This window comes from Bidens hawaiensis, unplaced genomic scaffold, assembly GCF_021521415.1.
Source record: "Bidens hawaiensis isolate Kalapana, Puna unplaced genomic scaffold, B.hawaiensis_p1.1 tig00004685_1, whole genome shotgun sequence".
NCBI lineage: Eukaryota > Viridiplantae > Streptophyta > Magnoliopsida > Asterales > Asteraceae > Bidens > Bidens hawaiensis.
The window spans coordinates 1,936,541-1,963,096 of record NW_027491287.1 but is presented as its reverse complement, the minus strand read 5'-3'; the positions used below and the strand labels follow the sequence as shown (position 1 = coordinate 1,963,096).

At 35.7% G+C, this 26,556-nt stretch overlaps 4 protein-coding genes across 4 annotated transcripts; all 4 read right to left on the bottom strand.

Annotated features, from left to right (window-relative positions):
* Positions 1-1,307: 1,307 nt before the first annotated feature.
* On the bottom strand, positions 1,308-4,908 carry LOC143627601 (E3 ubiquitin-protein ligase AIRP2-like). The gene is made up of 5 exons (XM_077097381.1): positions 4,652-4,908; positions 3,273-3,435; positions 3,096-3,168; positions 2,080-2,317; positions 1,308-1,830 (listed from the first exon to the last, which is right to left on the bottom strand). The coding sequence occupies exons 1-5, from the start codon at positions 4,738-4,740 to the stop codon at positions 1,620-1,622; spliced, it is 774 nt and encodes a 257-aa protein (XP_076953496.1). The 5' UTR covers positions 4,741-4,908; the 3' UTR covers positions 1,308-1,619.
* A 5,172-nt stretch (positions 4,909-10,080) lies between these two features.
* LOC143627525 (pentatricopeptide repeat-containing protein At5g39680-like) lies at positions 10,081-12,132 on the bottom strand. The gene has a single exon (XM_077097317.1). The coding sequence runs from the start codon at positions 12,130-12,132 to the stop codon at positions 10,081-10,083; it is 2,052 nt and encodes a 683-aa protein (XP_076953432.1).
* A 1,852-nt stretch (positions 12,133-13,984) lies between these two features.
* LOC143627656 (serine/threonine protein phosphatase 2A 59 kDa regulatory subunit B' eta isoform-like) lies at positions 13,985-17,832 on the bottom strand. The gene is made up of 2 exons (XM_077097441.1): positions 15,670-17,832; positions 13,985-14,651 (listed from the first exon to the last, which is right to left on the bottom strand). The coding sequence occupies exons 1-2, from the start codon at positions 16,825-16,827 to the stop codon at positions 14,322-14,324; spliced, it is 1,488 nt and encodes a 495-aa protein (XP_076953556.1). The 5' UTR covers positions 16,828-17,832; the 3' UTR covers positions 13,985-14,321.
* A 1,709-nt stretch (positions 17,833-19,541) lies between these two features.
* Positions 19,542-26,190, bottom strand: LOC143627655 (putative thimet oligopeptidase). Its single transcript, XM_077097440.1, has 20 exons — positions 25,776-26,190; positions 25,087-25,208; positions 24,763-24,926; positions 24,502-24,592; positions 24,243-24,422; positions 23,953-24,033; positions 23,621-23,698; positions 23,425-23,517; positions 23,264-23,344; positions 22,999-23,161; positions 22,585-22,705; positions 22,398-22,467; positions 21,623-21,730; positions 21,343-21,440; positions 20,950-20,995; positions 20,746-20,842; positions 20,462-20,535; positions 20,214-20,318; positions 19,973-20,053; positions 19,542-19,685 (listed from the first exon to the last, which is right to left on the bottom strand). Exons 1-20 carry the CDS (start codon positions 25,900-25,902, stop codon positions 19,560-19,562), a joined length of 2,106 nt encoding a protein of 701 aa, XP_076953555.1. The 5' UTR covers positions 25,903-26,190; the 3' UTR covers positions 19,542-19,559.
* Between the last annotated feature and the right edge of the window lie 366 nt (positions 26,191-26,556).

Here is a 26,556-nt window from a genome sequence, read left to right as displayed (position 1 = left end):
GAACCGAAACAAGACCCTCCTCCGCCAGAGGAACCGAAACAAGACCCTCCGCCACCAGAGGAGCCGAAGCAAGACCCTCCACCGCCAGAGGAACCGAAACAAGACCCTCCACCGCCAGAGGAACCGAAAACGCCAAAACCAGAAATAGACCTACCACCAGAAGAACCACAAAAACCGACTCCGTTCCATAACCGTTTCGAAGGCCATTTCTCCGTCGTCATAGCTTTCGGGGATTCATATACCGACACCGGAAACGCTCAAGAGATGGGTTCTCTCAGTATAACATTCAAGGATACTCCGGAGTCACCATACACCAGGAGGTTAAGCAACGGGCGTCTAGTTATCGATTTCATAACCGACTCCCTAGGGTTACCAAACATACCACCCTATCAATCAACCAAGGCTAACTTCACCACCGGTGTAAACTTAGCCATAGCCGGAGCCACGACTGTAGCCAACGACATCTTTTCGAAGCTGGCTCGAATCTTTCTATGGAAAGGCACGCCGTTAAGCATCATGACCGAGATGGATTGGTACAAAAAGTATCAAATAGAACACTTATGTAAAGGGTTGGATAAAAAACAGTGTGAAGAGAAAATAAAAACCGTGTTATTTTGGGTCGGTGAGATCGGTCTCAATGACTTCACGCGTGCGGTCGGATCCAAGATTCCGCTTCAAACAATCGCAAGGTCATCGGTTACATACACATCCGAACTCATCCGGGTACGTATGTTTTACAAATAACATTTACATAATATGCTATTACTAAGATAATATTATTATACAGACATTAATACGAAACGGTGCAAAGAACATAGTAGTTCAAGGTTTACCGCCACTCGGCTGTCTTCCGATGGACATCTCGTTAACCCCGATAAGCCTACGGGACCGATCGGGCTGTTCGCTGATTATAAACTCAGCAGTAATAATCCACAACCAAATCCTGCAAGCTAAACTAGAACTATACAGGAAACTGCACCCGGATGTTACAATCATATACGCGGATTCTTGGAAAGCGTACTACGAGATTGTCAACAACCCGCAAAAATACAAGATTCAAGAAGTCCGTAAAACCTGTTGCGGGTCAACCATGAAACCGGAAGACATGAACTTTAATATGCAATCGTTCTGCGGGTCGGAGGGTGCTACCGTTTGCAGTGACCCGAGCCAGTATGTCAGCTGGGACGGGATTCATCCAACCGAAACTATGAATTATCGTATAACCGAGCAATACATAGATCACGGGTGTTGTCAACCACCTTTTGATGAACTCATGAAGAAGAAAGATAAGAAACCTGCTCAGAAAGCCGCTCCTAAGTGACCCGACCCGGTTAACTCGGTCCAACCCGGTCCGACCTGGTCAACCGTATAGCTTAAAATAAAAACTGACAAGAATTGTACAGTTTACAAAGATATAGATTAAGATAGAAATAAACAAGTTTGTATTTTTTTTCATGTTAACAATTTGGAGAAAGAATATTTACGGTTACAGATTACGATTACAACCAACCGACCGACCGACCGCTATTTACATTTTACGGGGCCCGTCGGGTCGGCTATTTTGTTCGCTATACAACAGATTCTCTAGATTCTTGATATTATTATAAATTATAATATAATTATATTAGATACTCATAAAACATGAAGAAAATGGCATCTGGAGAATCTTTAGGGAGATTATTGATGTATAGATAAAAACGAACCAAATCTTCTTGTGAAACAAGATCCGCGTCTATCACTTCATCGTCGCAAGTGAGGACCCACAAATCGCGTGACTGTACTCGCTTTATATTTCCCCGACAAAACGAGCATGATGCGGATCTTGAGTTCCTGCAAATTTGAAAACATATGTACAAAGATTAATGTCTACGCATACTACATTTAAGCCCATATTCATTTTTGGACCGAAAAACCAAAACCGAACTAAACCCATTGTGAAAATTAAAAATTTTGAAAACCCAAAAAACAAATATCCGGTTTTTGATTCGGCTTGAGCCAAAATTCGGTTTTTGATTCGGCTTGAGCCCAAAACCGACATTATGCATATAACTCATTGAAGGATAATGTTATGTATATTACCAATCGCGGTAACAGTTGATGCACATTGCATGGCAGCAGTTAGGCAGGACTATCTTGGTGCAAGGTTCTAAGCAGATCCCACATTCGTCTTCTCGTTCCAAGTCGATATTAGTGAGCTTTTTGTCCTTTTCTAGCTTCTTCGAGCCCGATATCTGCAATTCCAGGCTCGGTTCTTTAGGCACATTATTATTCTCCACCAAGTCGTAATGTAGCCTTCTAAGAGATGGAAGTATGATGGCTGCATAGATTGATATCAACCAATAAAGGATCAATACACGCTTGACTATTTTGACCCGGTCAACCCCTTTGACTCGTTAGAGAATACCCATAACACAAATAGACCAATTTTTTTGTAAGTAAACTGGTCAAAATCGGGTTTCCTTTTGACCCGTTCACCCCATTTGACCCGTTCATAGCTAAATATTAATTACTTGGTCCGTTTGACTCGTTAGAGAAAACCCACAACCCAAATAAACCTTTTGTTAAACTTAGGGGTGCAAACGAGCCGAGCCGAGCCCGAGCTCGACTAGGCTCGAGCTAGGCTTGTTTCGAGCTCTATTTTCAAAGCTTGAGCTCGGCTCGTGAATAGATTTTCAAGCTCGAGCTCGGCTCGTTTACTATTTATCAATTATTTTTTATATAATTATAATTATTTTATATAAATTTTCTATTATAATATTTTATGTATAAAATAACATATATTATTTAGTTATTTTTATATATTTTTTCTTACAATATATATATTAATTAATAACTCTTAAATATATATTTTAAAAAATTATATAAATGACAGGCTCGCGAGCCGGCTTGAGCTCGATAAGTGAAGCTCGGGCTCGGGCTTGTTTATTAAACGAGCTTACTTTTAGGCTCGAGCTCGGGCTCGATTTAGCTCGGCCCGATCGAGCTTTTTAACGAGCCGATCTCGAGTAGCTCGCGAACAGCTCGGCTCGTTTGCACCCAAGTTAAACGGGTCAAAACTTCAACCTTATTAAAGCGTTACAGAAAGAATAACTAACCATAAAAGTCACTAACAGTTGCCTTCCTTCCATGTCTAGAAATCTTCGGTCTCCCGTCGGTATAATTATAAACCTAAAAAACATATTTTTATCATTTATACGTGACATTTTATTTGTAGATAGTATATTATTTAATTATTTATAAGTATATATGACGAGAAAAATTAAAGAACTAACCTTATAGATGGTGATATGAAAAAGATTCAAGTATCTAGGCAAGAGGCATGAGCATGAAGAATCTATCCATTGTAACAAGAACATAATGAGAGGCGTTAATTGATCGTGCACTAACTTCATTTGAAACTGTGCTCCATCTTTGGCTCGAGGAATGGCAGCAGCCCTGCAAATTCAATAATTAAAATAGAAATAAATTAATAAATGAATAAAAACTTGAGCTATTGACTAGTAAAACCCATTATATTAACCATTGTTCTCCAAGAAATGCGGGAAAAAAAAAACTTATATACTATAATTAGCACTGTAGTGTTTTGACTGATTTTAACTTCTTTCTGGATTTGCAGTCATTATATGAGAATCCAAAAGTCAAAAGGAACAAGATAAAGAATTTTACAGTTTGAATTCAAATCCAACTCTTAATAAATAAATAAAAACAATATTTTCAGCAAGCAAACAAATTGGACCAAATTTGACCAAAATTACCCAAATTGCCACTTGATAAAACAGTAGCATCTTCTTGATAACATCCAAAAAAATCAAATTCTAGATTTTGATCATCTTGTTCTGCAATATTCATCAAAGACTTCATCTTTAAGAACTATATGTCACAACTTTATTAAACTAGCAAAATTTCCCATCTTTAAATGTTTGAAACCAGGTTGATAAACCAGTCCTTAATAACCTAAAAGGCTAAAACACACCGAAAGCCCTAAAAATCAAATTGCTTGATATTGATCATCATATTCAGCAAGATTCATCAAAAACTCCACCTTTAAGAAATAAATGTTACAACCCATGAAAGAATTGGTGCTTAAATTCAACTAAAGCCTTCAAATCATCAATATTCTATATCTTTAAATGTTTAAAACCAAGTTCATAAATCAGTCTTTAATAACCTAAAACACAAAAAAAAAAAAAAAAAAAAAAAAATTACTTGATTTTGATCAGCATTTAAAAAAAAAAAAAAAACTTAACTTTGATCATCTTAACACCTGTATGTTACAACCCATAAAAGATTGGTGCTTTTTAATCCCACTAAACCTCCAAATTATCAAAATTCCCAATCTTTCAATGTTTAACACCAATATGATAAAGTGATAGACCAGTCTTTAATAACCCAACACACACACAAACTTTGATCATCTTATTCAGCAAGATTTATCAAACTTTGATCAAAGACTCCATCTTTAAGAACCTAATGCTACAACCCATCAAAATTTGTCATCTTTATATGTTTTCAACCAAACCAGTTTTAATAACCCAAAACACACGCAAAATATCCCTAAATTTCAATTTTATTCAGCAAGATTTGACAAATTTTGATCAAAGACTCCACCTTTAATAACTAAATGTTACAACCCATATGAAAATTAACTTACAAAGCATTAGCATGTTGTATATCAGCCTCAATAACCTTCAAAGAGTCTTCATATGAAGACCTTCCAAATGGGTAATACACCATGTCCATTTTCTTTAATTTCTTTAAAATAAAAATCAAAACTTGGAAGAAGAAGAAGAAGAAGAAGAAGAAGAAGAGAAATGAAGTTTGTGTTCTTGGTTTGATGGTTGAAAGATTGAAGAAATGAAGGGGGTGTGTGTGTGGATTATTGAGCCTTTTATAATAATAATAATAATAATAATAATAAATAAGATGTCTTTATGGATATAAAGCTTGGAGGAAAAGGCAAAGAAGGGGTCTTATCCTTTACTTTCTAGATAGATAATGCAAATATTTGGGAGTCAAGAGACATTAAAGACTGCCAATTGAGGTTAAGTTAGGATGGCGTTAGTTGGGTAACATAAAGATGGTTTGGTGCTTCTTAATCTTCGCATTTTAGTTAAGTTAGAAACATCTTTAATGCGGTGTCTAATGTTGTAATTTTTTGTTGATGTTAAAAAGAGACAGGTGTTGAAGACATGATAAGGTGATTGAGATCAAGTGAAAAATCCGACTCTGTAGATAAGATTCAGGTGGTCTGATTTAGGCATTGTTTATTTGGGACTATTTAATATACGGTTGGTTCAAATATAGAATCAAATATAGTATTCAAGTACAGAAAGGATAATAAGATAGAAAAAGTACGGTTCTCGTGCTTCTTTAGATGAAATTGATTGTGTATTGATTAGTCCAAAAAATGATGCGCTCAATAAGATCATATATAATAGAAAACTAAAACTTTTGGTAAACAAATTACGTTTACACTAAAATTACATAATAGAAACGAGAAAAAAATCAGCTTAGATGATTTTTAGGCTTAACTCAAATAATGTGATTAAATCAAACTAGTGATTTTTACACTTAGATTGAATAGCACCTTTTGTGTTGTATCTAAAAAGTTAATACATAATAACCAATATACTCTTTTTTTTATTCCTATATTTTTCGGTTTGAAAAAAAATATGAATAAAAAAATATATATTTAAAATAATTTTCAACCAAATTTTAATAAATTATAATTGTATAAAATGCGCGTAACTACGAAATTTTGTATTTTGTATAAATAATAACTTGTTAACTCTTATTTATCAAAATCGGATAAAGTGACACTCATCATTTTGATAATGAAAATTTTACCATTCTATCAATCGGTTTACAAAATAACAATTTATTATTTTAAAAAAGAAGTTAAAAGTATATTATTTTAGACAAACATTAAAATTTTTATATATAAAATTTAATTTTGATGACCTTTTGGTGTACTTTTTACTAGTTGGCGGATTTTGATACATCAAGATCAAGTTTGTTTTCATTTTAGTGAAAAGAGAAAATTATATTGATTTTTATGATACTAAACCTATTTAAAATTTCCAAGTTTATAAATATAAGGGTTATATAGTTATAGTATTTAAATAGTTAATCTGTTTTCTTAGGTTATTCAAGAAAAATAGTAATGCTTTAATAAACTTCAGGTAATTTTGAAACTTTAGATTTACTAAACAAGTTTTTTATAGTTTATTTATACACCTCGTGTACTTCAACTTGGTGACTACTACAACTTATTGACTTTAGAAATTATTTTTTAATTACGTTGATTACATTATTCTAATCTTACATTAATTAGACCAACTATACAATAATAATGGAAGGAATCACAAATTGAGATGTTAATATCATTATCTATTTATGTTGTATAAAGAATGTAAAATGTATATTCTTTTCATAGATATAATTATTTATAATTTTATATGAACTTTTTATTGTGACATTTTATTGATTATGTTAATAATTGTATTAGAACACGCCTACACGGTATACATTCACGTTCCTTTACCTCACATAGACATCAATCATATTACTTACTTTACCTCATTTTACTTCGCATAACCTATACGCTTAGAAGCTGTAACGTTTTGATTTAATTAATTGATTAAATAATCTTATCGGCACAATAATAAATTTTTTTAATAAAGAAATAATTGTAAGTGAAAATCACTTATTTATTATTATTTTATTTTACATTTTAATAATATGTTAATCATTCAACTTTAAATGTACAGGTCACCATGTTATCCAAACGACCAAACTTCAAATAATGCAATCACATTTGGCATGCTATGAACACAAATGGGACAATGAATGGCATATTGAAGAGGTAGGTTCCCGTAAAGCCTAGTTGGACCCGCACAACACACCTTGAAGAGGTACGCCTGCGTAAAGACCAGCTGGTTCCGCAGGACCCACCATGCTCAGAGATGAAGACCTTACACGCAGTAAGCAGCTGTTCCCGCAGGAAAGCCTCCCTTGGTACAGTACCCTACCTGTTCCCGCAGCTGTGGGTACAAGCCAAGAAGGAAGGCTACCCGCACTAACAGTAAGGTTACACGCGTAAGGCACTAACTCATACTTCAGCAATGTCACATAAGGAAAGAATGAGCAAGGCGGGAATATTCCCACCCAAAAGAGCCAGTCCGTACGCTTCTGGAAGATCTTTTGTACTATACCTGCCAAGGTATGGACAAAATAGAAAAGATCTAACTAAAGCAGCCCATGAACCAATCACAGGGTGACAGCTCACCGACAATAGTACGAGGAGGAGCACGCTCCAGTACAAAATGTCACTATCAGCCGCTGCCTACCCACCAACTCCCATCGTGGCACGTACGTAGCCCGTAGTTGGTGGAAAAGGAATATTATATACAGCTGGCCGTACCTGCTTGGAAACCTACCTTCGGCTATAAATACTCCAACACCTTGGAACGGTAGGATTATCGGATCTTCTCCCTAGCTATTTCTCTCAATATACACTTATATTCAGAGCAATCTAGTCTGATTCTCACGCCGGAGGGTGTCACAAGGAGGAGCCCCCCCCCCCCCTTCTTAGTGACGAGCTCACGGTGTCTGTTTTGCAGGTCGAGAAGAATAACCATCTTTGCCGGACCTAACCCTCGTGGGAAGCATCTACTTAACCCTAAGATTATCCGTAATCTGCCGTTAGTGTTTCTTCATTGGCGTCTTCCGTGCATTAAGCTAGAACTAATTCTTTTTCTCAGTTTTTTCAAAACTTCTGGAAAGATGGTTAAGGTTACTCCGATGCCAAGGCCACCGAGTGACCAAGAAACTCCGGTAACCACAACCCCAGCTACTGGGGGGAACACCGGTGAATACACAATTTTTACGAACACTACCCCGGTTACCCAAGCCGGGGCAAGTGCAGTAAACAACCCTCCCCTAGGATTCATTGATACCCAGGTAGAGAAGCAACAGACGAGGCTTCCCCGCCAAACACTGGATCAAGTTAAAGCTTGGGCGAAAGCACGTCAGAAAGAATTTCAAGCTGAGTTGGATGAACGTTTACGTTCACTCCAACAGGCTAATGACGAATTCGGAAGCACTCGACAACAGCTCAACATGAGCAATGATTGCGAGTATTCGGATGATGAGTGGGAAGAATCTGACAGTGACGCAAACCCTCGTCATAAGGCGAAAGGGAAGAGTAAAGAAGCAAACTTCCGCTCAAAAAGAAGTTTTGGAGAAACTTTCAAGCCAAAGAGCGCGGAGGGAAACCCACGTGACTTCTCCAAAACTTTCAGACCAACTGTTGCAAACGCGGGAACGTCCAAGTTTGTAAGAGACATTGCGGAAGCAATCGCTCCAAAGAGTGCCAAACAGATGTCCAACATAGGCACTTACGATGGCGTATCTGACCCGGACGATCACTTGAACAGATTTATAGCGGGGGCAACCGTCAGCAATTGGACGGAACCCACATGGTGCTACACGTTCCAGATGACGCTCGTCGGGGCAGCCAGAGCGTGGTTTGATCGTCTACCGGTCCACCACATCTATGATTGGGCAGACTTCCAGCACAAGTTCAGCCAGCACTTCAGTCAACAAAGAAAATATACTGAAAAGCAGTGGACGATCCTCAACTGCGTCGGAGAGGAAGACGAATCTTTGCTAGACTTCATCACTCGCTTCAACTCAAAGAAACTAAGTCTGGACACCATCAGTGAAGATATTGTTCGCGCCGCTTTCATCCAGGGCGCTGAATACCCAGAGCTTATCCGCACGTTGACGGGTAAAGATGGCATGCCATCCACGTGGGATGCCATCATGACGGCAGCTAAACGCTTTGCCGAGACGGAGAAGCAACTGGGTAGAAATCTTCCCCAGAGCACAAATCTCTACACGCAGAAGACCAGAGAAAATAACGTCCGTACCGCCCGACAAAATAAGAAGAGGAAGCTTGGTATTTGGCAGTCAAGGATAAACTTTGACACCTCATCCAACTCTCGCCCTCTCTTAGGCGGAAGGGACTACACGCACTCATCAAACAGGAATCCCAAATGGACGCCACTCACCAAAAGCGTCACCGAGATATTTGCCACCGAGAAACTCCCATAGCCAAAGGTTAGAATGATTGGTTCTAGTTTAGAAACATGTTGAAACATAAACCTCTACTTACTTTCTGAATCTATAATGTGACACGCCTTAATTATACATGACTAATATTACATAGAGAATTGTACAAAATGTATAAACACAGAGAAAATATATAATACAATAGTACCTTAACATATAATAATACGCGAATACCCCATATTCATGAAATTGATCCATGAAATCACATTCTAACATCTCGGAATCGTCAATACATATCCAATTAATCATTGGTTCACCTTAAAAAAACAGTTTTGGATTGTTAAACGATCAATTTTTTTACTTTTTTTCACAAAAACCGTTTTGAGCGTTTGCTGAGCGTTTTAGTTTGTTGGATGAGCGTTTTAGTTTTGGTTGAGCGTTTTAGAATTTTTTTGGCTTTGAGTGAGCGGCTCGCGTACCTAGCGTACGTTAACCAATTATTGTACAGTAACCTCACCCAATATATATATTTATATATTTAATGCATAAAATAATCACGTGTAAGATAATTACATGTAAAGAAGTATAATCTTTACAAGTACATTATTAAATGGGATTATAAACATTAAAAAGGTTTAACTTGATGGATATTTGTCTTTGGATTTAAGATAGATATTTACCTCCTAATGAAGAATAACTACCCTTAAGGGATACGAAATGAACAATTGTGGTTATCCACCATTCTTAACATTAAGTGTATTACTTCTTTATTCTCAACCTTTTAGCTTAAGCCGCCGGTCACCGGCAGCGCAGGCGGACTGCCCACGTCAAGGTTTCTGAGATTCACCGTCTTTTGGAATAACGACCGTATAAGTTATACGGACATAGCAGTTTCGTTTTTGAACTTATAAGTGGGTGTTTGGATGAGCTTCTAAAACTTGTTACAACTAATTATTCTAAAAATACACATAAAAATACCGCTACATCAATCAAACTTGTTACAACTTACCAATAATCTTCACAAGAGCAACTTCCATCCCGAAAACAATGAAACCGATTAGCATCTCGTACATTAATAACCCGATTGGTAACTTTAGAGATCAGTTTCATGGTAAAATGGCAATCATCACATATCCTCAAATTTTTAATAATACGAATCGGCGCGTCTTTATGTGTTTTCAATAAGGCATATGCTACTGCAAGCTTTTCACTATGATAACCAACATAACCTTCCTTTTGTTCATCTTCAACATCATGCAACACATTACTAATATCAGGCACATAACCAAGTGACTTAATTTTACGAAACAAGTCCTTCAACTTTTCATGAATTTCAAAAAATTTCGGATGTTTATTATCATCCGAAACAAACACATGTGTTTGGTTCTTGATCTCCAACCAACTCAATCCGGGCTCTTTCTTTATCTTTCTTTTCTTCATTAGCTCACGGGTTTCGGTTACCCGACCCCACTTATTAGCCTTGGCATGAATATTAGACAAAAGGGTATACGTTCCCACGTCGTTCGGGTCTAAATTCATAATAATGTCCCCAATTTCGGTACCTAAAGTATAGTTTCTATGAATATTACACGCGTTAAGCAAAATACGCCAGGCAATCACGTCCCATTTAACCGATGTTGAAAGCATGAAATCTTTAGCTTCGGATAACCGGCCCGCTTTGCTTAAAAGTCCGACAATACACGTATAATGCTCCAAACCGGGATCAACACCCTTTTCCTTCATTAACTCGTTAAAGAAACGAAAACCTAATTCAACATTTCCCAAATGCACACACGCAGTAAGAACGCCAATAAACGTCACGTGATTAGGATTTTCATCGGTTTCCAACATTTCTTGAAATAAAGTCAACGACTTTTTACCAAGACCATGATGCGCGTATCCACATATAATACTATTCCACGTTACAACATCGCGATTAACCATACCTGAAAATATTCTATTTGCAGCTACAATGTCACCTGTTTTTGAGTACATGTTGATCAAAGAATTCCCAACATTCTTATGACCCGCGAACCCGTTTTTCTCTACAAACGCGTGCAACGAATACCCGTATCCTAATAATGATAATCCACTACTTGCGTTTAAAACCACAGAAAATGTAGACTCGTTTGGGGCGATTTTTTCACATTGCATACTGCAAAACAACTTTAACGACTCCTCAAACAACCCGTGTTGTGAGTAAGCCGACAACATCGCGGTCCAAGAAACCACGTTTCGGTCTCGACACCCGTCAAAAACTTTTCTAGCACCTATAACATCTTTACATTTCCCATACATGTCCACAACTGCACTACACACAAACACATCAAACTCAACATCACTCTTTAACAACCGGTTGTGAACTTGTTGCCCTAATCTCAAACGTTTAAGACGCGCACAAAGGCCGAAACTATAAACATAAGTAGCTTTATTCCACACCAAATGATCATCATCCATTCTTGTTAATATATCCAATGCTTCATTCAAGCAATCTTTATCAACAAGTCCACTTAATATAAGATTATAAGTACACGTATCCGACCCCGGGACCGAATCCAAAACCTCCATAGCCTCAACAACATCCGACAACACGGAATACAACCTTACAAGTGCATTCTTCACGTACTGATAAAACACTAAACCCGATTTCAACACGTACCCGTGACATTGTCTGCCTGATAAGAGGCACCCAAGGTTAGAACACGACGAAATAACCGTCGCAAATGTATACTCGTTCGGCTCGCATTCGTTAAAACCCATTGATTGAAACAGTCTTAGGACTTCAAAATCCATGTGGGTTTTGAAATACCCAGCTAGTAAAGCACTCCATGAGATAACGTTTCGTTTGGGCATTTGGTCGAACACTTGGTGGGCATATTGTAATTCTCCACATTTTGAATAGAGGCTGATTAAAGAGTTTGACTCGAGTATATTATGGTGTATGGAGGATTGGTTGGATATGATTAAATGAGCGTGAACTGCTTTGCCGATGTTGAGGTTTTGAGTTCCGGTTAAGTGTCGGAGGAGGTTGACGGTGGAATGTGGTTGCAGAACCATGATAGCGAATATGATGTATATCAGAAACCAGTAAACGGGTGAAGTGTTTGAAAAAAGGGTAGGACGAAACCCGTTTAGAAATTTAAATACCCTTAACCCGAACCATATTATATATTCGGGTCTAATTAAGGATTTTACGAGTCGGGTAACCGGGTTTTAAGGGCCCGACCCTCATCCAATTCTTAAATCTTGTCTGCACGTACCAAACGGCCCAACCAGTGAACCTACAAAACGGTGTTATCTATGCCCGGTCATAAAAACATTGGTTTTTTTAATGACGTACTTATAGAAAGTGGAAACCGCGTGAGACGTGGGGTGTTGGTCACATGTGACCGTTAAAAGGGTCGTTGGATCAATCTTAATAAAGATATTATTTTTTTAAAAATGTTCTATATATTAATTTTTTAAAAGATATTAATAAAGTTTTAATGAAAAAAAAAAATTTTAGACCATTCTATATATAATACAAAGCTCTCATCCTCATATTAAAAAAATAAAAAACTTTCTCCAAATTTGACAAGTTATTCTATAATTTAAAGATTTATACTAACTACATTACACTGGACTAAAACGTTTCAGTTGTCTTTCTTTCATCGCCATTGAGGGGCCTATATAAAATCTTAGCATACTACTTTTATGAATGACGTCTTGCGTTAAACGAACATACATGTGGAAACTGTAAATTATTGTGTTGTCTACTCAAAAGAAAATGTAATTTATCATAGTCATCTTCAAGATTTTTTATGCCTAAACGAACTCTTAAAATTGGGAAAAATTGGGCCCTTGTGTATAAATTTTTTTTATGTATATACAAGTTGTGTATATAAATTCTTTTACATGTATGTATCATAGTTGTTGAAAACACAAGACACACTTAAGAAGCGAAAAAGTAAGGTAGACGTAAGATACTTTAAAAGCGGTTTTTTTAAGCAAGACGCATAGTATAAAATTATCATTTTTAAGAATTTTTATACATATTTTAATCTTGTTTAGAGATAGTTTAGAAAGTTGTAGGTTTGGTTTCGTCAATTTTAGGGCTATATATATAATGTAAAAGTAAAAATAATAATAATAAAATCGAGGTATAGTCATTTTCAAGATGACCAAAGGAAGAAAAAACGAACCTGAACCGAACAGTAATTAAAAAACGATCTAAACGAACAAAAAAATCGAAACCGAGCCAGAACGAAACCGAAAAGACTGACCAATACAAGCTAAAAACGAACTCGAACCGAAATGAAACCGAAAAACAACAAAACGGAACAAAATAGCCGAAACCGGGTCGGGTGGAAATGGTTCAGCTCATCGGCGGGTCGGGTTGGCCATAAATGTTGTGGGTCGTCGGTAGTGCAGGGGAATGGTTGGTGGGGGTCGAAGTGATTGTTTCTGATTCACTGGCCAACCGAACACGTCAAACGCAATTAAGATTCCAATTTAAACAAATTCCATTCCTTTCAGATTCCAATTCATATACAAATTCCAATTCCAATTCCAAAACATTCCGCGAACCAAGTTGGGTACCCAACCGATCCATCCCGCAACTATTAATACTCATGTGTGTCAAAAACCAGTTCCAACGGTCCCAAAAATAAAGAAAATGGCTACGTAATCAGTACTAGAGTTGGGCAAATAAAACCAGTTCCAACGGTCCAACCGAAACCGAACCAGTTTGAAACCGATTATGTTAAAACCGGTATTGAACCAAATGAAACCGGAGGTTTGGAACCGGTTTGTAATTTTCTCCACCAAAACCGGTTCCAAACAATTTCACACCGGCCAAAACTGGTCAAACCTAAACCGAAACCGATTGTAACTGGTCAAGAAACCGGTTTCAACCCGAACCGAACCAATCATTAATCGCTTTTGACTTTGTTGACCAACCCGAACCGGTTTCAACCCAAATCGGTTTTGACTTTTAAACTGGTTTGTGCACCTCTAGTCAGTACCAACGGCTATAAATTTGCTTTGGGAATTCAAACGGTAATAACCGGTTCCTACCTGGGTATTATTTTCGGGTCGGGTCCGGAACCGGTTTGCATATAAAAAAACAAGAAAAGCCAGAAACTTGATGAAGATTGCATTTTCTTTAAGCTAGTTTATGATACTAAATTTACAATAAAATTGTTATTTTTCCAAACAAGAAAGCCTAAAGCTTGAATCTTTAAACACCTTCAGAACAAACCCGGGTCTTAATTCACAAGAACAGCTTCATTACTTGAAGCTTTATCTGCACCGATTTCTTCTAAATGTTTCCACGTGGACTCGCGTCTAGCTTGGATCTTTTCTTCCTTCGCCTCTTCTTCTTGAAAATTGAGTAGACACTCGTTGAACAGTTCAGGGTCGAGGTCAAAGAAGAGTTTCCGAACGTTTAAAGTCAAACTATGCACGGCTTGATTCCAATGGTGCCTCCCGTTTCGTTCAAGTGCGGGAAAGATTATTGGTAATATTACTTTGCGGTTTTGTCGGATCAAACTCTCGATGTGATCGTTGTTCCAAAAGAAAAGAGCTCTTTCTGCCACCTGGAAAATTACAAAAAAAAATGAAAAAATAATTACTAATTATGCTAATGAATTTATGCATGATGATGAGGAAATACCTAAACTACCTAGGGGGTGCAAACGAGCTGAGCTGCTCTTGAGCTACTTGAGCTCGGGTCGATAAAAAGCTCGAAATGAGACGAGCCTTTTCGAGCTTGAGCCTCGATTAGTTATCGAGCCCGAGCTCGATCCTTGTATAGGAAGCTCTTTCAGGCTCGTTTAAGGTACAAACGAACTCGAGCAAAGCTTAGGCTCGTTTAAGGTTTTTCTCAAAATATATAAAATTAATTAAAAACATATATAGTTTAATAAATAAATAAAAAAACAAGCTTGAGAAAACAATTCACGAGCCGAGCTCGAGCTCTGATAAGTCAAAATGAGCCTAGTCGGGCTCGGGCTCGACTTGTTTACACCCCTCAAAGCGACAACATTAATAAAAAAGCTTCGAGTTTTTTACAACAACTACCCTCAAGGCTCATTTGAAGAAAAAATGGATAAAAGATAAAGAGGTTTTGGTTATATCTAAAGGCCCATCAGTTTTAGTAAAAAGAGCTTATTTTGAGACTTGAGCTCAACTCGACATAAAAAATTTAAGCTCGGCTCAATACGAGCTTTTAGCTGGAAGATTTCAAGTAGCTCATAAGCAGCTCGACTTTTACAAACCTAATTTTCCATGTTTGTGACTTTGTGTTACAGAACATAATTTAAAGCAAGACATATTACTATATTAGCCTCTAAGGTTTTAACTGTATCCGCTCACGTTTGTTTTGGCCATTCAACATCTCATTTGGTAGGCCCGGTTTCCTTGACATGCAAAAAAGTTAAAAAGTGGGACCCGTGTGAACTAGAGGTGCACAAACCGGTTTGGGTTAAAACCGTTTTCTTAACCAGTTTCTGGTTTTGATCGGTTCCGGTTTGGGTTAAAAATTGGAATTCTAGCAACAACTAATCAACTATTACACTTACGAAAAATAAGATACAAAAAAAAATGACAAATTACCTGAAAGTGCAAACTGTTTAAGCAACGAGCGATTTTCTTAAATAAAGGCACCATACACCGATGAAACTGTGGTTGTTGCGTTGCTTCTAGAACCTCCTCCAACTCACCTAAAAACATAAGTTCCTTCGAACTATTCGTAACGGGCCAATACTTCAACAAACCTCTTATTACCATATCAGCCAACTTGCAATCTTTTTCAACATACTGTGTGATGCAATACGATAATTGCTGATGATACATTGCCAAACATTTCGGTTTATGCAATGGGATTAAAGCCCTTGAAAGAAACAACTTGTGTTCTTCCTTCAAAGGCAAAGCAAACCCGTTAACTATACTTCCTAAAATCTCCAAAAGTTCAGCAATCCCGTTATGTTTTTCGGTCTCTAAAACAAATCTGTAAAAGATATTGTTTATAGATTTTCTAATAAACGGACGATGAACCATGAATTTACCATAAACACGATGAAGAATTGTCTTTAAGTAGTCGCGTTCTCGAGGGTCTTCCGAGTCGAACAAATCTAATAACCTGAGAACAAAGTAAGGATCAATGAACTTTTTTGCAATCTTTGCATCGGCTTCGGGTGATGCGATAAACCTAAGTAAAAGTTCATAAACTATTTGCAAATGAGGCCATGATGGATCCATTGATGGTTCTTCTTCTTCTACATCATAAGAGTCCAAGATTTTGCAGTCACGCGGTTGAGGCTTGAGCTCTCTGAACAAATTTGCAGATACCATTTTCACAAACTCTTGCATAACGGATTCTGTGAACTTAACGTTACTAGATGCAATATAATCGGCTAAGTCTAATAACATCTGGCGCTTCATTTCTTTTTCTTTGAGGTGTTTTGTTGAGTCGGTGAAATCGAAAACTACAGAACACATAATGACTTTCTTTATGAACAATATTTGTTTTTCACTGCTTGGGACGTCTCTAAAACTCGGCAAAGATTCATAAGAAACACTTACACGACCGCCATTACGGGAATTTGTGTCGTTTGGATTACATCTGGGATTTAAAGGGGCGGATATGTCGGAACTTGAGAGCTTTCTTGAATTCCCACTTGCTAAATTACTGTTTTGGGTACCTAAAGATTCTTGACTTTTTGAATATTTGGACTGTTTCCTGGAAACTTTACTGAGAATTTGCTTGATCATATCTTAGATTTAAAAGAACCGATTTCCTGTAGACGGCGGAAACCCTATATTCCCAACTTCAATTCTAATCCAAATCATCAAGATCCTACAACCCCATCAAGAAAGCAAATGCCTTTACAATCCTATATGATTAAAAAACACCAAAAGATTCTTGATTTTTGTGAAAATTTAAACTTTTTTCTTAGAAACTTTACAAGAAACTATGGAAACCTAAATCATCAAGATCCTACAACCCCATCAAGAAAGCACAAGCCTTTACTAAAGATTCTTGATTTTTTGTAAATTTGGACTGATTCTTGGAAACTTAACAAGTAACTGTGGAAACCCTAAATTCTAACCAAAATCATCAAGAAAGCAAAAGCCTTTACAATCCTATGATAAAATAATAAACACCTAAAGATTCTTGATTACTTGAAAATTTGGATTGTTTCCTAAAAACCTTCAACTCCAATTCTAATCAAGAAAGCAAAGAGCCTTTACAATCCTATTACAAAACACACCAAACACACAAAAACAAATCTGAATTATACATCAAAAACCCACCAATCTGAATCAAACCCAAACAAACACCCCCAAATATTATCAATACCCCTTTTTTCAAAACCCCCCACATCAATCAATTTTCTTTAGATCAAAACCCTAAAAAGAAGTCAAGATTCTGATTCTTGATTTGAACCCAAAAACCCACTTGGGTTCAACAATCTTGGGACTTGAAAGTGAAGATAAAGAACAAATCTTGAAAAAAAGATGGGTTTTTTTTATGATAAAGAAAGGAGCTTTTTTGTGTGATGGATAAAAAAGTATGATGCTTTACTTTTGTTCACACTTTGTTGTTGTAGTAAACCAATGAAAGGTGATAGTGAAGAATAATGAGAAGAGAACAAATAGGGAATCTGAAATGAAATGAAGAAAATTGAGTTGGTGGGTTGGGGGTGAAATAACAATAACTTGAAACCAACCTAACAAGAAAGACCAAGCCAACCTTCGGATTTGTTATGTCATGTGTGTGGTGATGACTCCAGATTTTATTTTATTTTATTTTATTTCTGTCATATATATATTTTTTTTTTCAAGTTTTGGAATTTACTAGGGATTTTTGTTAACATATAATAAGTAGATAATCGTGATAAAAGTAATGGCAATAAAGAATTTGAGCTAGGTCTTGTAAGATTGTCAGATCAAATTCCGAGGTCACGCGAGTTTTCGGTGAGGTCCCACCATGTGTCAGTGGCATGCATTGTTGTTCTCTAAGCACCCTTGATGCTCTATTCTTAGGCATGCTCATCATTCGTAGCTTATTTCTTATTTGTTTGTCTTACAGACTAATAAAATAATAAAAAGTAGGTTGCATGTGACAATGATATGTATACTGACTAGTCACGTTGCATGACTTGTAGTGTTGCAGACGGCCTTAAAAATATGGATGAAGCACTTTCCTTACCAATGTTGATGAGAAATATTTTTTTTAGGAATTCTTAAAGTTTAGATTTTTTTTATTTATCAATGTTCAATGAGAATGTAAAGATTGCAATTTATATAAAAAAAAATGGCCAGAATAAGTTTTGTTGAGGCCCCAAAATACATGTATAGCCCTGTTTGAGATTTGTTGTACTTACTTATATAAAGGTAACTTGAAAACTGCTAATTTAAAATTGCTTATCTTGGATATTTTACATCTTTAAATAATTAAAAAGATAAAGCTAGTGAACTGCATTTGATTGGCCATCACAATTTATATTCTAAAGTGTCATCAAGGACAAGGTACAAGTTCACTTGGCTGCATGCATGTATACAAATATATTAAAGATCCAATAATGCCAACATGAATATATGCATTGCTTTTTAAGCAAAAGATACAACCCTTTAAAGACAAAAGGATATGCAAATCTCACCATTCACCAATATGCAACTATGCAAAGCATCTTATCTATACAAGGTTTAAAATGTAATCATTATTAGAAAAAAACCTATTAAGCTTCAATTTAATCTTCCTCGATAAACAATTAAGAAACGCTTAATCCTTCTAACAGTGTAGCTAATTATCTTCTTAATGATACGATTTTCACCCGCTCTAACTCCCGCTCCAAGATTGTCTATTTATAATTTAACTCATTACACACAAAATGCAACCGAAATCTACACAATATCAAGAAAACAAGTAGATCAAACCGCCTCTAAACCAAACCCGCATTTCTCACCCACTACAATGCCGCCCTGGCCCCACCCGGAGATCCTAACGTATCCAAGAACCTTTTTTGCAAGTTGAATGAAGATGGCCCACAAAACAAATAATTGGCAAATCTTCAAGCAAAAACCAGAAATAATTGGTGGAAGACACCATCATGACCAGCCATGGGCAAATTCTACTCTGCTATAGATCATAATCTTTAGTAACAACCTTACCATACATATATAACTGTTATTATAATTTATACATATATAATAATTATTTTGTGTATATATATCAACTATATGAAATAATTATTACATTAACATAATAAATAAACTCATTTAGACACGCAATTCTAGTCGAGTTCGGCATGTTAAGCTGAGGCTCATGTGTCTCACAAGAAGCTCAGCTCGTTTACACCCCTAACGAAAAACAAGTGAAAAAAACTTAACACTAAAAAGCATTGCGTTCACGGAAACATTTAACTTAAAATCTGTTGAGAACTAAAATTTGTTGGACCTGCCAAGAGAAGAAGGCTGCGCGAGACTCGCATGTGACGTTTTCATCTGAAAGATGAAGTCTCAAATGTTTGAGCTTTGCTGTCAACAAAAGCTTGGATTGAGGGCTCTCTTCCAAGGAAATCTGATAGGAGTTCGATAGGTTCCTTTGATCCTCCGGGTGCCAGTACCTGTTGACCAATGCTTGGTTTTTAATAAAATCAAATCGCTTTTTTTTAAATAAAGATTACAGGCTGTTTGGGGTTTTGCTTATCTAAGCAGTTCATATGATTAATTCATAGTGAAATATCCCCGAACCCCCCCCCCCCCCCCCGAATTTTCCTCAACGCCCATGTGGCTACTAGAATTGTAAAATTTACAGAATATTTTTAAATTAATTTGCAAAGAATATATTCTAGAATGTTAAAGGACCATAGAGGCATAAATCGGTCATATTTATCTCATTGAATTTGATTACCTTATTCCTGAACTGCATGCCTGTATGCTGATTGAAAATATTATCACGAAACCTTGATGCATATATATCAGCTGCAAAAACCTGTAACAATATACTTTATGTTACAAATATATAATTGGCAGCATACTTGCAGTCTAGATATTTATTAACCAAGTCAAAGCAACAGTAAAACGTAACTGGTCATGCCACCAAAAAATAATATTATTAATTGCTTTGTAAAATTATAAAATTAGCTAAATACCTGACTCCAAATATGACTATAGCAAGTAGCTTCACAGCCAATTGCACTACTTGGGAAAGAAGAAGCTGGATTGGTTCCTTCCAACATTGGTAAACCTAACATTACCTGAAAAAAAGAAAAAGGTTAAAAAATAATGCGTATTTACTCCAAATGTTATGATAACGCTTTTACCCTTTTAAACCACAAATTTTCATATTTACCCATTCATAGTAGATAAATATAAACTCAGTTAACATATTGGCTATTACCTTTGGATGAAGATGTTTAAATAAACCAACGATGTCAACGTTTTCAGTCGAATGAATAATCTGATCAAAAAGACCTGAAAGACAACTCTTTTAGTCTTTTTAAAATAAAAGATATTATTTATGTAAAATTGTAATAAAGGCAAACATCTATGCACCATGATGATTCTCAAAAGAGCATCGTTTACTAACTTGTTTCTCACTTCTATATATTCACCCTATGTTAGACAAATAGTATCTTATGAAATTAAATAAATGATAGAAAAAACTGTTGTAAAATAACTTACAGTATAAAATTTCTTGCTTTAACTTAAGTGCTGAAAAGGAACACCTCCATCTCTTAAGTGACTTGCACACATCATCACCTAAAGGCTTAGTGATGTCCTACAAAAATTGAGTGATCTTAAGTTTAATTGATAGAAGTAAAACTTGAGTTAGAATATTTATTTGCAAATTAGTAGTACACATGCCAGAATACAGAAATAGGTCACCTGATGAAAACCAGTTATCAGTTTCATGGAAGAGGCTTCATAACACCTATGAAAATGAATTAAATTTACTAAATGCATAGTTCACAGGTGAAACAATTTAGAGATAATATATGTAGAGGGCATTCAGTTATTCAACTTTCTTTGGGACTAAAGTAACTATTCACTTTCACTTATACCAAATCCAGCTAAATATATTCAAGAATATTGTAAATTGGAAAAACAAATTAGTCCTTTTTACACGCAGAATCGCTGTTTATTGATAGCCCGATACAATGGTCAAAGGCATTTTGGCCATTAGTCGTGTGTTTTTTTTCAGATTTGGTATAAATTAAGTAGAATACACGAGTGGCATCCGCATACATTATCCCAAAGAATTTATAAGCACAAACATACCAATTTTCTAAAACCTGGGCAGGTATCTCCACAAAGTCAGGATCAAGACGCAATCCACTAAATTTTGCATATGATGCACAATTGCTCATGTAGTGGACCTAAAACCATCATTAAGAAATGAAAATGAAAAGGTTAATGCAGTGGAATAAAAATAGAATTCAAAAGTTCAAAACCATGTAACTAATTATGTATTTTCTAAATCCATTGCACAAAGTTAATGTAATCAGTTATGCATTTTCTAAAACCATCGGTCAAAGTTCAAGAATGAAAGTTCACATACCACATGGCCAAACTCGTGAAAAAGTTTAAGGACTTCAGAGAACCGTAATAACACGGGAGCATCACCAACTTCCTTTTTAATTTGAGTTACTAGCAAGGCTACAGGAATCTGAAACAGAAATTACAGGTGGAATCTCATTAAGCATGCACTATCATATAACAATGGAAGTGGCTAAGCTATCCTGCTCAGCCAAGCCAGAATAATGTGGTTCATCGATTAGCCCACTATAAGTTCACTTTAATGCACGTGCATGCCACACACATGTATGTGGATATAAATACATTCATGTATATTTTCGTACTCCTTCCATCCCAAAATAGTTGTCCCAAAACAAAAAATAACAAAACTTTGAAATACATAAAATTAATGGCTTAATGCAGATTTTATATTGCAAAATGTCAATTTTATTCTTGGGTAGCAACGAAAATTCCACCAGAGCCAACTATGTTAACCCACCAGAATATAACAAAGTGACTTGGAAATCTTGATAGATTTAATGATAAGGGTGATATAAGGGTAAAATTGGGATCTTTGTATATTATGTTGTCGAGGAAACTTGAGAAAATCAAAAATACTATGTTGTTATACACTGATAACATATTTAAATAAGTAACAATATATAAACACGGAAACCCTATCCTAATTGCAGTCTAATCCCTGTTTTATTCTAAACTAACAAAGTAATTTTAAACTAATACTAACAATCACCTAAAAAATCAGATAATGATGAACTCAAAACACTTGAAACCGAAAAAAACTCAACAGTTGCATATACCTGTCTTGAGCCATTGGTCAATGAACCGTTTTGGAGAGGGACTACACAAGTGTGACCATACTTTCCATCCCTGTCAAATAAAAGAAACAATCAATTAATATATCACACGTTAGATGCCACTTATCTTATGTTAGCATTCTGCTAATCAAATGAACAAGTATAACAGAAAAGTATTTGAAATGTGAACCTGGTATACATATCAAGGTAGAAGTGACCAATTAAATCAGTAGAGTTCAAGTCAAAAACTGAATAAAGCTCAACATCAGTGTGCCAGACCTCCGCGTCAGAAACTTTTTCAAATCTTAAGCCTGCAGTGATTAAAGGTGCAAGTCGTTTATTATCTTGATCATTCAGACAAATAGAACAATTTAATCAGGTGGCAGTTTTGGCCCATTTACTTCTGAATAGGACATATGGGTTAATAAAGTTGCCAAATATGTATGTTTTCTGACCTCCAAATCATATTATTCAAACAAATCAGACTATTATGGATATTATATAGCTTTTGTAATCATATTTGAGTCATTTGACACATTAATATCTAAAAAAACAAAAGTTAAGAGCAAAAGGTGTTTCATCAATATAAATGTGAGGTGATTACCAAAAAGATCTTGGCATACTTTGAAAATCCCTGACTGAACTAAACTAACAGGAAAGTACTGCTTTACAGCTTCAAAGTCCAGATCAAAGTGTTCTTCCTCGACTTTCTTTATATAATACGGGAGATCTTCAATCCCAAAAGAAATTTCTCCTTCCTCTTTCTTCTAAATGACAAAAGGCATCAGCAACAATAAGTGTGGCCATTTTAGTAAAAAAAAAAATAATGATAGCATGTGAATCTATGAATAGTGTGAGTTGCAAATAACCTTCTTGTCTTTTAGTAGGGTAAGCTCTCTGTTAGCCAAATCGTTCAAACCGGCAGAGATTTCCTCTAGAAACTCAAATACCTGAAAAGTTAGTTTATTCTCATCAATAATAATTAAAAAATAGATAAAACACAATGATATTAATATGAGCCTATACAAACCTTTGAGGATGACATTGCCATTCTACGGTCAGTAACAAAATCGGCATAGTTAGTATAGCCAAGTAATCTAGCAGATTTATGACGCAACTGAACCTAAAAAGAACAAGGAGGCAATTAATGCAGTCAATCCAACAGAAAAATATAAATATTATTTAACCTCAGAAGAATTTTCACATAGCGTTCAGTTCAGTATTACCAGTTTCTCTAATATAGGAAGATTGGCTTCACATCTTCTTCCATAGGCGCCAGCAACAACCCTTCTGGTTGGACCCACCTTCAACAGAGTGAAAAGGTATAATCATGTTTGCCTTAATAGAAAGACAGGTGCTGAATCTTAAAGACAAAGAACATGACAAAAGAAATTTAAAAAATATTAAAAAAAAACTAAAGCTGAAAATGAAAAAATAAAATAAAATAAAAGAAAGCTGCTGAAGTGAAACACAAGCCTAGAGGTACATCAAAAAATTTTCCGAGCAAAAAGAAGTGTACATGATCGTGATTATCTTACAGTTTTTAATAAAACCATACCTTGCATAGGTCAAGCAGTGCTGAAACGTGATGGCTTCTCAAACTGATCTTGTATTTGTTATTCTCAGACTTGTCTAAGGTCTAAAAAAATAAACAATAAGTTACTACATAAAACATAGTGTTGGCAGTTGGCAAATAAATTCCTTGTTTAAGCATTAATCACCACGATAACTAATGATAATCACATTGCAACTCAAAAGGTGAGAGCAAAACATTGGTTTTTTAAACCCCATAAGCACATTAAACCATGATTGATTTAATATTTATTACAGGAGAAATATATGTCATACCTTAAGGAACTCTAGTGGCAAACCGAGCAACTCTGAGTGATCAAACAGAAGAAATGAGCTATCATCATTCAAATTCTGGATATATCGCCTACTTAGGTCATCAATTTGAGCCCTCAACCGCTGTAATTCCTCTCTTTTTGTCAATGTGAGATTCATTCCATTACGCTCAAAGTCTTTAACCTGTCACTGAATATATGGCAATAAGTATTTGACTCAGGAAATTGAAAACATCAAAATCAAAAAGATATCCAATTCATACCATGAATTGTGCATAACGTTTTAATTCCATGTTCGTCCATTCCCCCTTTGTTGCAAAGGCTTTAATGACAAGATACACGTCTTCACGTTGACTGAACAGATTAAATTATAATTGTGTTAGAAAGAATACAATATGATATGCCAAATGTAAAAACGTCTCAATTTCTTATCTAAATATAGAAAAGAAATGTACAATTTGTATGCACTACAAGTACATGGTAATTCTTGTCTAAGAATGCAATAAATTGTAATAAAGTAAGACCTGCAAGCCGACACGTGTGCATCTATTCTCCTTTCGGCTTCCACACTTGCTTTTCTTACTTCTTCTGAAGTAGACACAAATTTAGGGAAGATACAAGATTGTATCAGCGGGAATTGGTATGCTTCAAGTTCTTCAAGTGGCAATATAACATTTGCATATGTAACCTGCAAGTTCAAGAATAAAAACTGATAATCAATAATTCACTACTAGCTAATAAGTAATAATTACTCATATAGTCATATGTATCACTCCATACAAGCAAACAAATAAGCCCAATGTACCTAACTTGGATTTCAATTTAAAATTCCTTTGAACGATACATACCTTATCAAGAGGAACTGAAGCTACTGCATTATGAACTGCCTTTGAATGAGCAATAACACGATCAGCCAGTTTAAGTATATCAGATGCAGATAGATTAACCCTAACATTGGAGCCTCGAAGACCTATAAACATGAATTAACAATTAACTCAACCGAATTTCAACATAATAACAACACAATAGGTGAGCTACAGATACAGATAACACGTTGAATGTACAACTAACCCTAACATTGGAACCTCGAAGACATAAAATCATGAATTAACCAAAATTCAACCAAATTTCAAAATTATAACATATACAGAAAACACACTGACTATATAACTAACACTAACATCGGAGCCTCGAATACCTTAAGCATTGTATCAACCAGAAATTCAACCAAATTTCAACATAATAACAACTCAATAGGTAAACTACGAATAACTAACTCTAACATTGAAGCCTCGAAGACCTAAACACATGAATTAACCAAAATTCAACATAATAACAACTCAATATGTGAACTACTGATACAGATACACATTAACACATTGTATAAATAACCAAAAATTCAACCAGATTTCAACATAATAACAACGCTGTAGGTGACTCAAAGACATAAACACGTTAATTAACTAAAATTCAACCGTACTTCAACATAATAACAAACTTCATATACAAATAACACACTGAACAGATAACTATATGCCTTTCTTCTTCAGATCGTTCCGCTTCGAGTTAATTACGTCTATAGCGAACTTAACGGCGACGGCGATTAACGCGGCAGCTCCGGTGATAGCTAACACACTCCTTCTGCTACCTTTTTGTGACGTCATCGTGTATCTACGCCGGTAGGTGGCCGTCGGTGCGGCGGTGGAATAATAATAATAAGTTAAATAATAAATAAGTGCGCTCTTCGTTTTTGTCGCTGAACAAATTGGAAACAGGAGGGAAATTTGGGCGGAATGAAAATGAAAATGACTCTTTTGACTAGAATTTCACAAATCGGTTTAAAACTAAAATCGGATTGGGTTGAAAGCGGTTTCGTTTGGTTAACAAAAGTCAAAATCAGTTTATAATTGGATTGTGTTCGGGTTTTGATCGGTAATAACAACACAAACAAAAGTCAAAACCGGTTTATAACAGCTTGGGTTTTGACTGGTTTTTGATTCGATCAACCGTTTTGGAACCTGTTTTGGTGGAGACAATTACAAACTAATTTCGAACCTACAACTTTAATCGATTTTAAATCGGTATCGGTTCGATTTTCGGATCACTCTGGTTAACCGGTTTATTTGCCCGCATAATGTTTGTTTGTATGACACTCTTGGTCTTTTGAATACTAAAAATTGTGGTATTAACCATTATTGTGACTTACATTAGACTATTAGAGGTGCACAAACCGGTTTTGGTTGAAACCGGTTCGGTTTTGTCAACAAAGTCAAACCTGATTTATGATTGGTTTCGGTTCGAGTTGAAACTGATTTCTT